Here is a 14,195-nt window from a genome sequence, read left to right on the forward strand (position 1 = left end):
CTTTAATGAAACTTGAAAGCTGTCCTTTTATGTGGCAGCTAAGTGAAGAGAGTTGGTAAGCCCAAGCCTTCGTTGGTCCCTTTTCTTCCTTGAATGAGTACTACAGTGAGTACTGCTGAGGGGTGAGTACTGATCAGGTAGGTTGAGGTGTGATCAGGAACTTGTTACCTCTCACTCAGGTCTTTTCTTTTTTGAGTAGAGCTGTACACACAATGAAAATCTCATGTGGTTATCATTAGCCTTGACAGTTCTCTGGGAGGCCAGCACACAGTCTTTCGCCTCTTCCTCCAATCTTGGGAAGGATGACTGTTTTCACAGTGGAGTACCTAGTGATGTGGTTGGCTGGCACTTAGAGTCCATGTTGAAAGATGAGTATGTACAGCATCTTTAGATGCTAAAGTCACATCAAGGGTGGCAGTGGACCAGGAGAGGCACGGGGTCCACTGCCACCCTTGATGTGACTTTAGCATCTAAAGCTGAAAGGACATGGAGGAGCCAAATCTCAGCCAACTTCAGCAGATGTATTCATCGAGAGGAAGAGCCTCTTCTCTCTTTGAGTGGACTCAGATTCTTGCTTCTGTTCTCTTGCTGAGCCAGTGGTGATGAATTTGGAAAGTCAGCTCTGCATCTGTGAGGCTCCCCTGTAAGGCATTCAGCCTAAATAACGACCACGCAGAACCAGGTTCTTTTCTTGGTGAGGTACTTTGGGTTCTCCCCGTTCGTCCCTTCTCCACACAAGTCTTACTATGACCACTCTTGGGGGTTCTTGAGACGGGGAGATATTTGAAGGAAGTTGGTTGCTCACCAACTGTGCTTCAGGTGAGCCAGGGCGAGGAAGTGGGTACCACAGTCAGTGATCTGTAAGTCTTATCTGGTAGTTTGCAATCCATTGACCAGAGAGCCCTAACTCAGGTTCACTGGCCCATTTGTAAAATTTCTTATAGAATTAAAATGTTTATGGCAAAGTCAGAAACAATTGTCAGAGTAACAAGTGACTTTGGCTGCCCTTGTGGTGATTTATTTAATCTGGCACCTGAGAATTCTATTCTCTACTCCGTCATTTACTTTTCTTATTCTGGAATCGTCTCCGATTGCTTTTCAGAAACCAAAAAGTTAAAACAGTGTGACACAATTTAGGGGTCATTTTGGTTTTAGCTAGGTAGGTAATTCTTAGTAAGGAACAGTGGACTCAGAGTCAGAAATTTGGGGCCCAATTCTGGCTCCTACTAATAATTTTGAGTAAGAAACTTGACCACTAGTCTTAGTTTTCCTCTTCTGTCAAGAGTGGTTGGTCTAGAACTAGATTATCTCTAAGGTTCGTTTTAGAATTCTAGGCTGCTCTTCTAGTGTTTTAGTTAGTATCTCAAGTCAGTAAGGTGTAAAACCCATAAATTATTTGCCTCTCTGGGGTGCCGAGCTAAAGCAGGGAGGAAAAACATCTTGCTAAGCCCTGCACATATTACCTTTTATTTTTATCAGAAATGAATAAAATAAAAAAAATATTTCCCAGTTATTTTTAATGGGGTTCAGACAGTGGCAAAGAATACATTAAATTAGCAAGCATACATCACGTAACTATAGATGCCTATAATATTCTTAAATCCTACCACCTAGAGATCATTTCAGGTGAATGATTTTCTTTGCATCTCCTAAGTATTCTACAGTAAACTTATCACTTTCTGTAAAGAAGAAAAAATACGCATCACCTTTCTGCTACCATCTTTCCGTCATTTCTTCCCTTCATATAATCTTTATTTCCATCCCCTATTTAAGCCAGTAAAGGTTCATCTGTGTTTGTTGAACAAAGGAAAGAAACTCGGCCTGCCAAAGGTTTTACCATTTGCTGGACACTGGGCTACAAAAGGGAAAAAGGAGAAGAAAGAGAACCTTTTCTTGGGAATCTCCTGTCTAGTGGCAAAGGTGACATGCAGATCAGAACAAAATGCTGTGATCGTGGCAGTGATCGCCATGAAGACCCAAGAGAATGTGCTGGACTCCGTTTCCCGGTCTCCGGTCGTTGGATGAAAGTCCTGTGAGGTTGTAAGGCACAGGGCTTGCACACGATACACCATAGCTAATGTTGACATTAGCTGCTGCTGCTGTTGACCAATCTTTGTAAGGAAAAGTCAGTTCCAGCTTTGGGGTGAGATCCACATCCTTTTAAACTGGTGTGTTAGTTTTAGGCTGGCCTCTTAGATCCAAGGTCAGGAACACAGCTTCACCCCCACTCCCTGCGTCTTGATCGACCAGCATTGCCCAGCTCTCTCCACCTCTCTCATCTCGGTTTACTTGTATTATTAGGCAGTTTTCTCATTTAGCTGTCATCAATCCATTTCTGGTAGAATTTTGAAGCTCCAGGAACTGAACTAGTTTAAGCCCTACATTTTCTAGACAAGGAAACTGAGGCACTAAGAAAAGACGTGACTCTGCCTAAGGTCATATAACTAGTGGCGAACCCAGACCTAAGCTCCTGCCTCCCAACAGAGTGAATTTGCAGGACTTCTAACTCCAACCATGTGTGCTATTTGCATAGGTGAATAATTAAAGAGTATTGAAAGTTCTTAGAAGAGATTTCTCTGTCCACAGCTCAGTATCTATATAGCCATCTGCCAAACAGAGGTGGGCTTCCACGTGGAAGGTTTGCTTAGTTAGGAAGCTACCATGGTCTTGGATAAGTTTTTTTGTGACCAACATCAAGGCGAAGGGTAGGTTTCTCTTCTGAAGACTGCTCTTGGGATTATACAGCCCCTGAGCAACTTCAGGTCTAATTCTGGCCTAAAGCTGGGGAAACAACAGAATGGGCTAAGCTAGGCTGCTAGCAGATTTGGGTGCAGCACGCTTCGCCTGTACAGTGCAGGCGCCATGTACGAGTGCATCTAGAGGAATAAGCCATCCAACCCTGAGCGGATTTCAAACACAGACTGCACGGTTCAGCCTGGCAGATATTAAATACACTAAACAGTCTCCCCGGATGCACTCCGTACATTCCCTCACCAGGTCTTGAGGCAGCCTCATCCCCTGAACTTATTAGGTTGGTGCAAAAATAATTGCGGTCTTTGCAATTTTTTTTTTTTCAAACTGCAATTACTTTTGCACCAAGCTAATAAAATTATACCCCGAGGTCCAGGCTTGGTTTCTCTGTGCAGCACAGGTGTCTGGGGTCAGGCCCTGTTGCCTTGTTTGCTCCCCAGGCTTGAAGGGTGCGGTGGTCTCTAATAGACGCCCGCTCTCCAACTTGACCACGTAACAGGCACATCTCAGAGGCTTTGCAGGTTCCACTCCAACCCACTGCAATGAGAGTATTGCAATAAAATGAGTCGTAATCTGTTTGCTGGTGGAGGGTCTTGCTTTTGGTTTAAAAACACAACGTCTGTGAAACACAGTAAAGTGGAGCACAACAAAGCAAAGCACAGTAAAATGAGGTAAGGCTGGACCCGGAATTCTGATCGCTCTTACCTTTCCCTTGCTTATCAAACCCTTGGCTCCTTCTGTAATTTTCCAGAGCGATTTTCCCATATTTCTGATATAGTTCGAATTCCTCCTTCCTCTTTGGTCAGTCCTACCCTGTTTGTGTAACATCCTGTGGTCAAGAGATTTAGACTAAATCGATCTGGTAGTTCAGCCCCCTATTTATCCCACACACAGGCCACTAACAAAATTGTGGGTATATTGATATAACCATACGGAGCACCCCACACCAAGTGGTTACTTGGTGAATGTGTGTTCTCTTTGCCTTTCTCTAAAGAAACCTGGCTGAATCTCTAAGCCTTGCTCTGAAAGGTCTTCACACACACACACACACACACACACACCTACTTAGCACGATTGCCCGTATGCATTTAATCCATGTGGGTCTTCTGACTCTGGCCAAACTGAACATCCCCAAGTTACCCAAGTCACCCGTGCCAGTTAGTTATACTTTAAGGGACATGGCTGAAAACTGACGTGGCTACATGTGAGATTTTCATACCCTCTCAGAAATCCTGCTCTCATAGGTGACAGTAGAAATATCTAGCTCCCTCCCTCTTCCTTGACCCGCCCCAGCCCTCATCGTTCACTTCAGTGGTTCGCACAGGCAATTTTCCATTGGTTTGACTTTGCAAAGATGTTATTTTCCAGGAAGGCAACAAGTGACCACCAGAAAGACACTGTGTGTCTGAGTACACCCCAGATTTAATCTCTGTCCGCACAGATGGCTAAGACTTTTTTTCTAAGAGAACTAACTGAAGGCAGTTAGAATGGTTTCTTTTGTTCGCATTTCCTCTCCCAGAGACCAGTCCCAGGAGTCTCTTCACCTGCATTATCCATTAATGCTGTGGGTTCGTTTTCCCCAAATAAACAAGTTTTCCTGCCAAAGAAAATAGACAGCATGATTGGAAGCAGGGATGCATGTGGGGACCTGGGTTTGAGGTGTGGCCCCAGCCTCCTTGCCCTGGGCGTTTGTTGGCAGTGGTGGTCTGGGAGCAGCCCTCATTTCTGACGGCCCCTCGTGCTGTGAATCCTGCCCGTGGCGGTCCCGCCTTCTTGAGAGCATCCTTCATCTCTGTTCAGTTTCCCGAATTCCTCTTCCAGATCATCTTTCACCTCTTGCTGCAGGCTCTGGGGACACATGTGGTTTCAACATAATGCACAGATGTGACTTGGGAGAGGGGAGGCACGGCTGTGGGCTCACACACATGAGCTGGGGTCACTGGACTCTGACATAGGGGAGGTCATCCTCTCTGAATAGACAGGTCAGGAAGGAGGGGATGTAGAAAGACCAGGCAGCCTTGGCTCTAGGTTTCCAGGCCGTGAGACAGAACGCTGTGGGATGTGTTTTGTGTTTTAAGGGAAGCATGAGCTGCAGCTCATGTGGGCCAAATCACCATGAATAATACTTGTGTACCTGATTCTGAATTGAGACAGGAAGCAGAGTAAGGGACCAACGACCAAAACTTCTAGAGGGAAAAGAACTGGTTCTTTATCCACCCAAATGTTGATCGCGAGCGGGCTATAGATTTTTGTCTGTAAAGGTCTAGATAGTAAATATTTTCAGAAGCATCCATAGACAATATGTAAATAGACCATGTGGTGGCTGGCCATGATTTGCCCACCCATGACAGTTTCAATTCATAAAACTTACATCCTTATCATTGTTGTTTGCATAAATTGTGCTCTGTATGTGGTCAGGTCCTATACCAGATATTTGTGAGTGATCACGTTTATCCCATACAGAACAATTATGTAAGGTGATTAATAGTGTTGTACCCATTTTACAGATAAAGAAACAGGCTGAGAGAAGTTAAATAGCAGAAGTAAGGGCCAGGCTGGATTTTGAACCAAGGCAGCTTGACTCCAGGCTCCTGCTCTTTACAGTACAGCCTATGTCCTTCACTGATATCCACGCTTGCTTTTAGATCTTCACATTAGCCGGTATTTGGACCTTAGCCCAAGAAAACATACAGACAGACAGATAATTGCTTTAAAAAAAAAACACAACCTTATACAAATTAATACATGGCAAGAATTTTAAAAGTAAGGGCATTAGTGAGTTAAAAGAAATTGGAAGCCATATTCTGCTGTGCTCTCAGGCCTGTTTTGCTTCTTAACACCCAAGGATCAATGCTGGGAGATTGGCCTGCGGAGCTGAAAGGCCAGAGATGTCCAGGCTGGTTTCCAGGTTCCCCACACCCAGTGATCGGACAATGGGCCTAGAGAAAGCTGTCGCTCCTGGGGTATGCCTCACCCACAGGCCAGGTGCCTCTGACCAGAAGCACCACCACGAGCTGTCACCCCCCTGTACATACAGGTGCAGGCTCCTTGGCTGCCACTGGTCGTGGCACAGGCCACTTTAGTGTGGGCAGGGGAGACTGGATAATCACACAGTACAAGTTGTTTGTTGACCTAAGTCAACCAAATGGAAACGTCTAGTAAAGATAGCAGAAACCAAGTTTGGGTGTCTTTTGGTGTGATAGGAAGTAAAGTGTTCTGCAAAAAACTTAGAAAGAAGGAATAATCAGAAAAAAAAGGTATCCCATATTTCATCACCTACAGCATTTCCTAGAGTGCTCTCTTTAGCTTGTAAGGACAGTCATAGGTGTGAGAGTTCCAGTGGTCAGATTAATTTGTGACATGTAAGACGAAACAAACTTAAACGGAATTCTTGAGGATATAGTCTGTTGATTTCCCAAAATATTTATTTGGATTTTTTTTTTTAATTTGTTTTTGGAGCCTTTTATAAAATTGTCTGCAGGGAACATCCTAGAGAAATCTTAACCCAGAGTCATTTCTTAATGTTTACATTCTGGTCCAAGATTTTTTTTAAATGGATGAGCGTGGCGGCAGCAGCAACAATGATGATGGTTATTAAACCATACAACTTTTTTTTTTTTTTGTAATGGGACTTATGTGTTTATGCTTAACTTTATTTTGAAATATTTCATCTTATAGAAAAGTTGCAAGAATAGCACAAAAGGCTCCTCTGTACCCATTTTGCTGTTTGTTAACATTTTACCACATTGGCTTTATTCTCGTTCCTTCCCTCTCCGTGTGTGTGTGTGCGTGTGTGTGCGTGTGTGTGTGTGTATGTCATTGTTATTTTGCATTTTTAAATAGTAAACCCTGAATTTTAAAATTCTTGAATGATTTTTTTGGGGGTTTTATTTCTTGAAAATACTTCTAAAAACTCGAATTAGGCTGGAAGTTTATTAATTCCCCCATTTCTACCTTTTGCATTAGGTAAATCGTGCTTTGCGAGTGTGTGAAAGGTTATTGTTAAATTGCCAGGGAACATTTTGATAAGCCTATAGCTTTCAGTCCTTATGAGGGAAGAATTTGTCAGAACCAAGCAAGGCTTCAGTGCAGGCGCACACATAGTCCTAATCTGTCTGAACTCGTGAGGTTGTCATTGGATGTTGTGTAGGGACTGTCATGACCATTTGCGGCCGGTTTGCCACCGTCTTGGGCAGTGCCCTTTGATAATTGGGCTTGGCTGTTGGCTGAGGTGAAAGCTTTGGCCTGACACACCCTCCTGTCCTTTAGTTTCAGAACTAAAGGGAGCAGTCCAGAGGTCCTAGGCTTTAGAGGGAGTTCTGTATTTCAAGTGTCCTGTGGTGACTTGTCATAGTTTCAGAACATACCAACACAGGTGGTTTTTTAAATGACATCTAGTTTCAGCAAGTAGTTTTATCTAACATACATTGGAGCTTTTGTATATGGTTTTTTTTCTGGCCATGAAATCAAAGCTCTCTTCCTCCTTCAGAAGTTTTAAGTAACCCAATTTGAGCATAAAGTGAGTCGTGCAAACACTGTACCACCACCTTACAGAGAGATTTGTTGATGTAAGGGGACTCGATGTGTCTTACATAACCTCTCGTGGAGCATTTCTAAAACCATATAAGGAAGCTGGAAATAGTCCCCTCTCCCTCATTATGTGAATATGGAGCTCGCGAATGAGGCTAGGGCTTGCATCCTCAAAGAACGCGTAAGGAACAACCACCAGACAGACAGTCTTGGAAGGAGAGGGCATCAGGCATTTATTTGTGTGAGGGGTGGATGCAACCCTCACAGTGGCCTTGGGACACCTGTATCATACCTTCAAGCTGGAAGCTTCCACACCCACGGGGCCACTTGATTGCACTGTGGGAGTGGTATCCCATTCACACGTACGCGTAGGGCAGGTTCATACCTAACTAAAAAAGTGCCTTGTTTGGGTACAAGTTAGACTCTAGAGACTGAAATTGGTGTTTTTTTTTTTAATTTTTATAAACATTTTATGAAAATTTTCAGAGATACCGGAAGAGTACAATACAGCCAATCCTTATATACTCACCACACAGATGCTACAGTTATCAAGATTTTGCTACATTTCTTTATTCCCCACCCCGTCTTTTTTTTGCTAAAATACTTTATAACAGATTCCAGATATCATATCATTTCACCCCTCACATGCTTTCTTTAAAAAGTAGGCATTTTATAAAAACAGTACCCCTATCCCACCTAAGAAAATTTATCCAGGGACCAAAATTCTGATGTGTAGTTTTTACAAAGCTCCTGCAACTAGATAACCCCACACCATAAGAATCAACGAGAGCCAGACCTATTCAAATTCACTAAATAGCCTAAAAAAGGGGCGTCCTTGCTCTCAATTCAGAACAAAATGATTTGGATTGGGGATGGGGGCAGGTGAACAATTTGCACTTGTGGTTCTACAGACTATAATCTTGGGTATTGAGCTGTGCCTTTTACTTCCTGGGCATTTCATAGTATCATCAATGATTGATAATCGTAGCTTACAGGAATTTTTTTAAACAATATTTTAATTGGAAAAAGCATCTGTCAGCTGTCAGGCTTCCAGCTTCCACTTTTGAGAAGCAGGATGTTGAATGTGAGTAATGACACAACAGGCCTATAAAATGCGGACTAACCCTCGATGACTCATCCAGTACGATGCAGTATATTTGTCAAGGAGACTGAATCATATATGGGGGAAACCACTTCTCAGGCTGCCAGCTGGTTCTCAGGTCCGCAAGAGAGGATCCATTTTTATCGGAAGCTTTATAGCAGCAATAATGCTAATACCCAGCCCTTGGGCTCTACAATGTAGAGGAAATGGCACCGCCCGGCAGGTATGTGCTTACTGTTTACATGAACTTTCTATTCTCCTCCTCTTCTGCCTAACCTTTCCAGTGTTTGCTTTCAACAGTTTTTAAGGGATGAAAAATTATTCTAATTGTAAAGAACTGAAGAGTGTGTGTGTGTGTGTGTGTGTGTGTGTGTGTGTGTACGCGCTCCCACGCTCAAGGACACATAGGTGACCATGGTTTTTTGATGGACATAGTTCTTGTCCACTCATCTCTCTTTCTGAAAACAAATTTCTCCTTGAATATTCAGGTAGACCTGGTCTTAACTCACCCCCTTTATCAAGCCCTGAGTTTAAAAGACAGCTTGCAGAGGTGGTATAATACCTTTTGGGGGGACTAGCTTAAAATTAAAAAAAAAAAAAAATGAACAAGTAGAGGTGAGGTAAAGGAGATGGTCTAATTATACCTAATGTATTTATTATGTTGGGTTCTTTTTCAATATTGTGCTTTTTCCTACCCTTCAAGATGTACAACTTAATGCAAGAGAGCTTTATTCCCCTGCTGAGTGAAGACTCAGTTGTCTGGTTTTTCTTTGCAAATCATAATTTGCTCATACTGAATTCATGCATTAACTTTTTCTAGGTGGGAGAAGGGGGAGTGGGGGTTTGGTATCAACATTTAATTATAGCTTTCACGTGATCCGAAGGATTGTTCTGCATAATTGGGAGGCTATGTCGCCTGTCTGACCCTCTCTCTCTCTTCACTCACTAAATTTAAACAATGCCTGACTAGTTAGGCACATATCTTGTTTATTTGAGTATATTAAACATTCCTGTGTGTTGACAGTCCATTCAGTGTCTCCTCATAGTTTTTAAAAATACTTTTTGCATCCTATTTATTAGGAACAGAAGCAGTACTATTTATGCTTTTTTGGTCTGTCTGTCCAGAATGGCTGGGTTAAGAACTGTAACACAGCTGCCCACAATTTTGCTTAAGATTTAGCGTTTGTGAAGCAGCCCTATCTGTGGTGGGAAATTCTGTTACCGCTCGGACAGCATTAAACAGATAGGAGGTTACCAAGCTGGAAAAATAGGCAGTCTTTGTTTCTCTTCCTCTTTCTTGTAAAACCCATAGTAATGACTTGTTTTCCTTGAGGTATCTGTGTTTTAAATTGTTGGTAATATACATTTGCTTAAATGTATTTAATGTAAAAATACTTGCTTAAATACATTTAGAAATTCAGATATATGAAAGCCAATATGAAGGGAGTTTGTTTGGTTCGCTTCTGTTTGTTCTGTAGCTTAAGAAGTACACTTTTTTTTTTTTTAGAATGGCCAGTTTGTTTTCAGAGATGGGACCATCTCTAAATTTCATTAATTTTGCATTCTATAAATGAGAGCCACCTGTTATGCTGTAACATGCTAATTATGGTAGAAGACAATAATGAAGAAGAACAGTATTTGAAATATGTGGGGGTTTGCTAAGAATTTTCCTGCCCACATCTATAGTGCTTATTTTTATATGTGTGTATACATATTTAATAATGGCATTTGGTGATATAAAAAAAATACTTCAGATTCAAAGTGAGGGTTCTTTATATTCCTTCTGATTACCTTTTTTTTTAAGTTATAAAGGACACGCTACTTTAAAAATGTTAGTTTGAACTAAAGCCTGAATTTTGTGACCTTACAGTGAACGGAGGTCTCTCTCGAAGCTTTGATGGGCGGCTACACTCAGCTCAGGGTTCACTTTGTCGACAATTATCAGAAAAATAATGTGACTTACTGTGGACTAAAGGCAGGATAGCTAATTTGCTCTGATTTCACTGAAATCTTAGCTTCCATTATATCTTTTTTTTCCCCTTGAGGCCTACCAAAAATTATGATGGTATATAAAAACATGACTTTTCAAGTTCTTGATTTATTGGCATTTTCTGTGAAAATGTCTTGCTTTCCTGTGATTTGTGTAGTCGAGACTAACTCGAGTCCTGTCCAGATTATTTCAGGGCAGCGTAGATTTCACCCAGCTTGGGTTACCTCACACACTCGGGCACGTGGATCACTGCAGGTCGGCCATGATAATCTCCCCTTGGGTGGGGGCCGCCCCTCCCCAGAGACCCCTTTGCTGGTAAGCACCGTGAGTCCTCATCCAGAGTGACCACTTGGCTTTTAGATCCCTTCTTTCCCTTTTGTGGGAAAAGGAATACAGAGCCACAGCCAGTACCAAGGGTCTCATCTCATTCAACTTGGAAGCGATCAATAGATATTGAGTGAGACACTGCCTGTGTTCAGAGCTATTTGCTGGGTAGTGTTAAATTTAAAAAAAAAAAAAAAATGCTTATGATCTAGGCCCAGCCCTGTCCTTGCTTTAATTCCCTCTTCAGCAAGGATTTATCATTATTGGCAATAGATTCCTCCTGGGTTTTCTTTTATTCATAGATTTACTGGAGTCTATAATCTGGAGCCACTAATTGCTCTGTGTGGAAGTGACTCTTAGCTATTCCCTTTTGGTTCTTCAGTATCTAACTCTTCTTGGATGGATATCAAGAAAGAACTGTCCTACTCAAAAATTCATTTGATAGTTTTGGTGGCCATGTTTTCTGAGCCAAGTAGAGTGACACAATCTTGGACAAAGGATTTTTTTTTTCTCTTCTTCGTTGAGGGGAGTAGCAGTCAGGGAGAGCAATTGAATCCTCAAAGCTTAGAAAGTCCAGGATGTTTAGTGAAACAGATCAGTGAACAACAAGGATAGCTTTTCCCAATCTTTGAGGTTTAAAGACTCCTCCCCTCTTTGGTGCCTAGTAATGTTATATCTTAATGACTCTACGCTGTAATGAATTCAGTAACCATCTAATAAAAACAGGTTTACTTAAAATCACAGTAGATTATCACCATTTTAAGACACTTAACTTGTATTTAAAGAGACCTGTTTAGTGAGTCCACAGTCTGTCCTTGCTGTCCAGGTGGATGATTTATGGACGTGTGGTGACAAGGAAAGCCCCCACCCCCGGGGTGGGGGAAGGCCGGACCTGTCCATTGCCTGTTGTCCGTCGCCCACTGTTCTGCTGTTAGACATTGTCTTCCCCACATCCGGGGTTTATAGTCACTCTGCCTACACAGTGGGTGGGATTCATAGCACTTGTAGGTAAATCTTGTAGCATTCTCTGGAAATACTGACTTTCCTTTGCAGTTCAGAAAAGCCAGAAACAAGTACAGAACAGCCTTCTTAGGGCATAAACCCCACCCTTAAGGACACACAAATGGGGTGAATGACCACTCTCTTATCAAACCGGCGTGGACTTTTATTAGTCCTGGGAATTCTTCTAGGTATAAGTTTGCTGACAGCCTTTTTGCGTTGACATCTGTGCCCAGATGGTCTTAGGATGCGTGAGGGACAGTGAAGGAAGCCATGCCCGTTCCCAGTGGGATTCTTAATCACCCATGTGTCTTCATGACTAATGATCAGCATCGAGAAAGCAAATGCTTCCGAGGCAGCCTGGCACTTCAGCCCTCTTCGAAAGAGCTTTTGGCTGGCATGACTATACCTTCCTTGCTGCACCCTCTGAGAGCAGCCCAGGGAGTTACTGCATCATCTTCCTAGAGCTCGGTGTGTGAGGAACCGCAACAAGATACTCTTTCCAGATTTCCACGCAAGAGATGACTTTTAGTTTTCAATGTTAATTCATACAGTTGTAAAGATTTTTCAGATTGGAGGTGTCCAAGCTGGGTTGGGCTTTTTTGTGGTTTCCTTTGAAACACATGTTCCTTGTACCCATCCAGTGGAAGGGATGCGTTGCTCTGGCCCCATGGGGTCTGCTGTTTGACTGGGCCTCTTGAATTCCATTAAATGGAGCGCAGACAGCATGTGTCATAAAGGCTGCTTGGGAAGGGTGAAGAGCAAAATTAGTGTCTGTGGGTGGGCATGTGTTCTCATCACATCGCCAAAGAACTGCAATGTGCAAAATCTGGCAGGAACGTGTTCCAAAGAAAAATAAAACGGCCCCTTTTTTCTGCTTTGAGAAATATTAAAAAAGCATCGCTAACCCCCACATTAAAGAAATGGAACGGTTAGAAAGTCCTCGTGATTGTGTGTGTGTGTTTAAAATAATCTTAATACTGATGTTGGAACCGAAGAAATAAAAAGGGAGGAATCATAAAAAATATTTTAAGGGATTTTGTCGCCTATATTGTAAACCTGATAAGCATTCTATTAGAATATAATCAGCTGAGGATTAGGGGACGTTTTAGAGTTAACAATTAGGGGAGAGTCTATTACGCATAACCTTCTTCTGTACTTCTCTGAGATGCTTTTGCAAGAAAAGCCATTTTTAGGTCAGCAAAACCTATTACCAAGGAAATATTTGTGTTTTTCATATTTGCAACTATCTTGTATCAAGAGAACAAGCACAGGCCACATTTACATTTATATTTGAAGCACAAGATCTCCCTTTTATAGATACCTTGAAATAGTCTTGCAAATTTGTTGTTTCTCACAGTGTAGAAGAATATTTCTTAATTAGGGGAGTTTGGTGGGTTTTTTAAGTGGTAATGTTTACTTATTAAGGACTACAGAAACGTTCTTTTGCCAAAGCCCCAAATTTATGGATTTGGGGGTGTTTCTTGAGTATACCTATTTCCGGTGGCCCCTTTTGGTTTCTCAGGTTGTCTTTTGTGTACGTGTGGCAAAAAAAAAAAAAAGTAAAATTTGCCATCTTAACCATTTGTAAATGTACAGTACATTAGTGTTCACTATGCACACTGTTGTGCAACTGGTCTCTAGAACCTTTTCATCTTGCAAAACTGAGACTCTGCACCCATTAAACAACTCCTCCTATCCCGTTTCCCCCAGCAACCACCATGCTACTTTCTATGAGTCTGACTACTTTAGAATGCACAATTTAAAAGTGGAATCATGCAGTATTTGCCTTTTTGTGACTGGTTTATTTGACTTACGCGTAATATCCTGAGGGTTCATCTATGCTGTAGCATAGGACAGAACTTCTTTCTTTTTTTTTAAAGCTGAAAAATATTCTCTTGTATGTATTTTCTTTATCTATTCATCCTTCAATGGACATTTAAGGTTGTTTATACCTCTTGACTACTGTGAATAATAACCACGGTGAAGATGGATGTGAAATTAATTGCCTTTTGCGATAGTAGTTGACTTTCAATAAATGTTAGGGTTAATTCTCTATACAAACACACAAGATCAAGTGCCATCATGTCATAATTCCTTGTGTTTATCTAGCCTTTTCAGTTTACACAAGAGCTCCCAGATACCAGCTTACTCACTGTAGGAAGTAGCTAGGTAGGTATGGAGCAATTTTCAGTCCAGGATGGCGTATTTACGGTACCTTCAGGGTTCATAACTCTCCTGTAGGTGAGCTTAGTCCTGAGAGGCGGCTGAAGGACACCGGAGAATGAAATGAGCTGTGGGTAGTTCCTCTTGACCAGTCATTTAGACAGGACCCTTTTACTCTTTCCTCTGATACTAAATGGCAGCCAACAGTGGCAGCAGGGCTTCAGGGTAGTATAATTGCATCTGTTTGGCCATGCAGACTGCCACCTTGTCAGTAAAGCTGTCTGGTGGGAGAAATTGGCCGTGGCTACTTGGTTGTCCTGCCTCGGGCGGTGG

General features: G+C 42.1%; 1 protein-coding gene across 4 annotated transcripts in view; it reads left to right on the forward strand.

The window, feature by feature from the left end:
• The window catches only part of SPRED2 (sprouty related EVH1 domain containing 2), a 106,377-nt gene that overhangs the window by 49,189 nt on the left and 42,993 nt on the right, over positions 1–14,195 (forward strand). Inside the window, exon 1 of one of the 4 annotated variants that reach the window (XM_033124767.1) lies at positions 8,452–8,606. The exons of the other annotated variants lie outside the window; for them this stretch is intronic. Within the exon in view, the coding sequence (XP_032980658.1) occupies positions 8,590–8,606 (17 nt within the window). The 5' untranslated portion in view covers positions 8,452–8,589. Of the gene's footprint in view, positions 1–8,451; positions 8,607–14,195 lie in introns of those variants that run through there. 4 annotated transcript variants of the gene reach the window in all.

Source organism: Rhinolophus ferrumequinum, chromosome 13 (assembly GCF_004115265.2).
Source record: "Rhinolophus ferrumequinum isolate MPI-CBG mRhiFer1 chromosome 13, mRhiFer1_v1.p, whole genome shotgun sequence".
Taxonomy (NCBI): Eukaryota; Metazoa; Chordata; class Mammalia; order Chiroptera; family Rhinolophidae; genus Rhinolophus; species Rhinolophus ferrumequinum.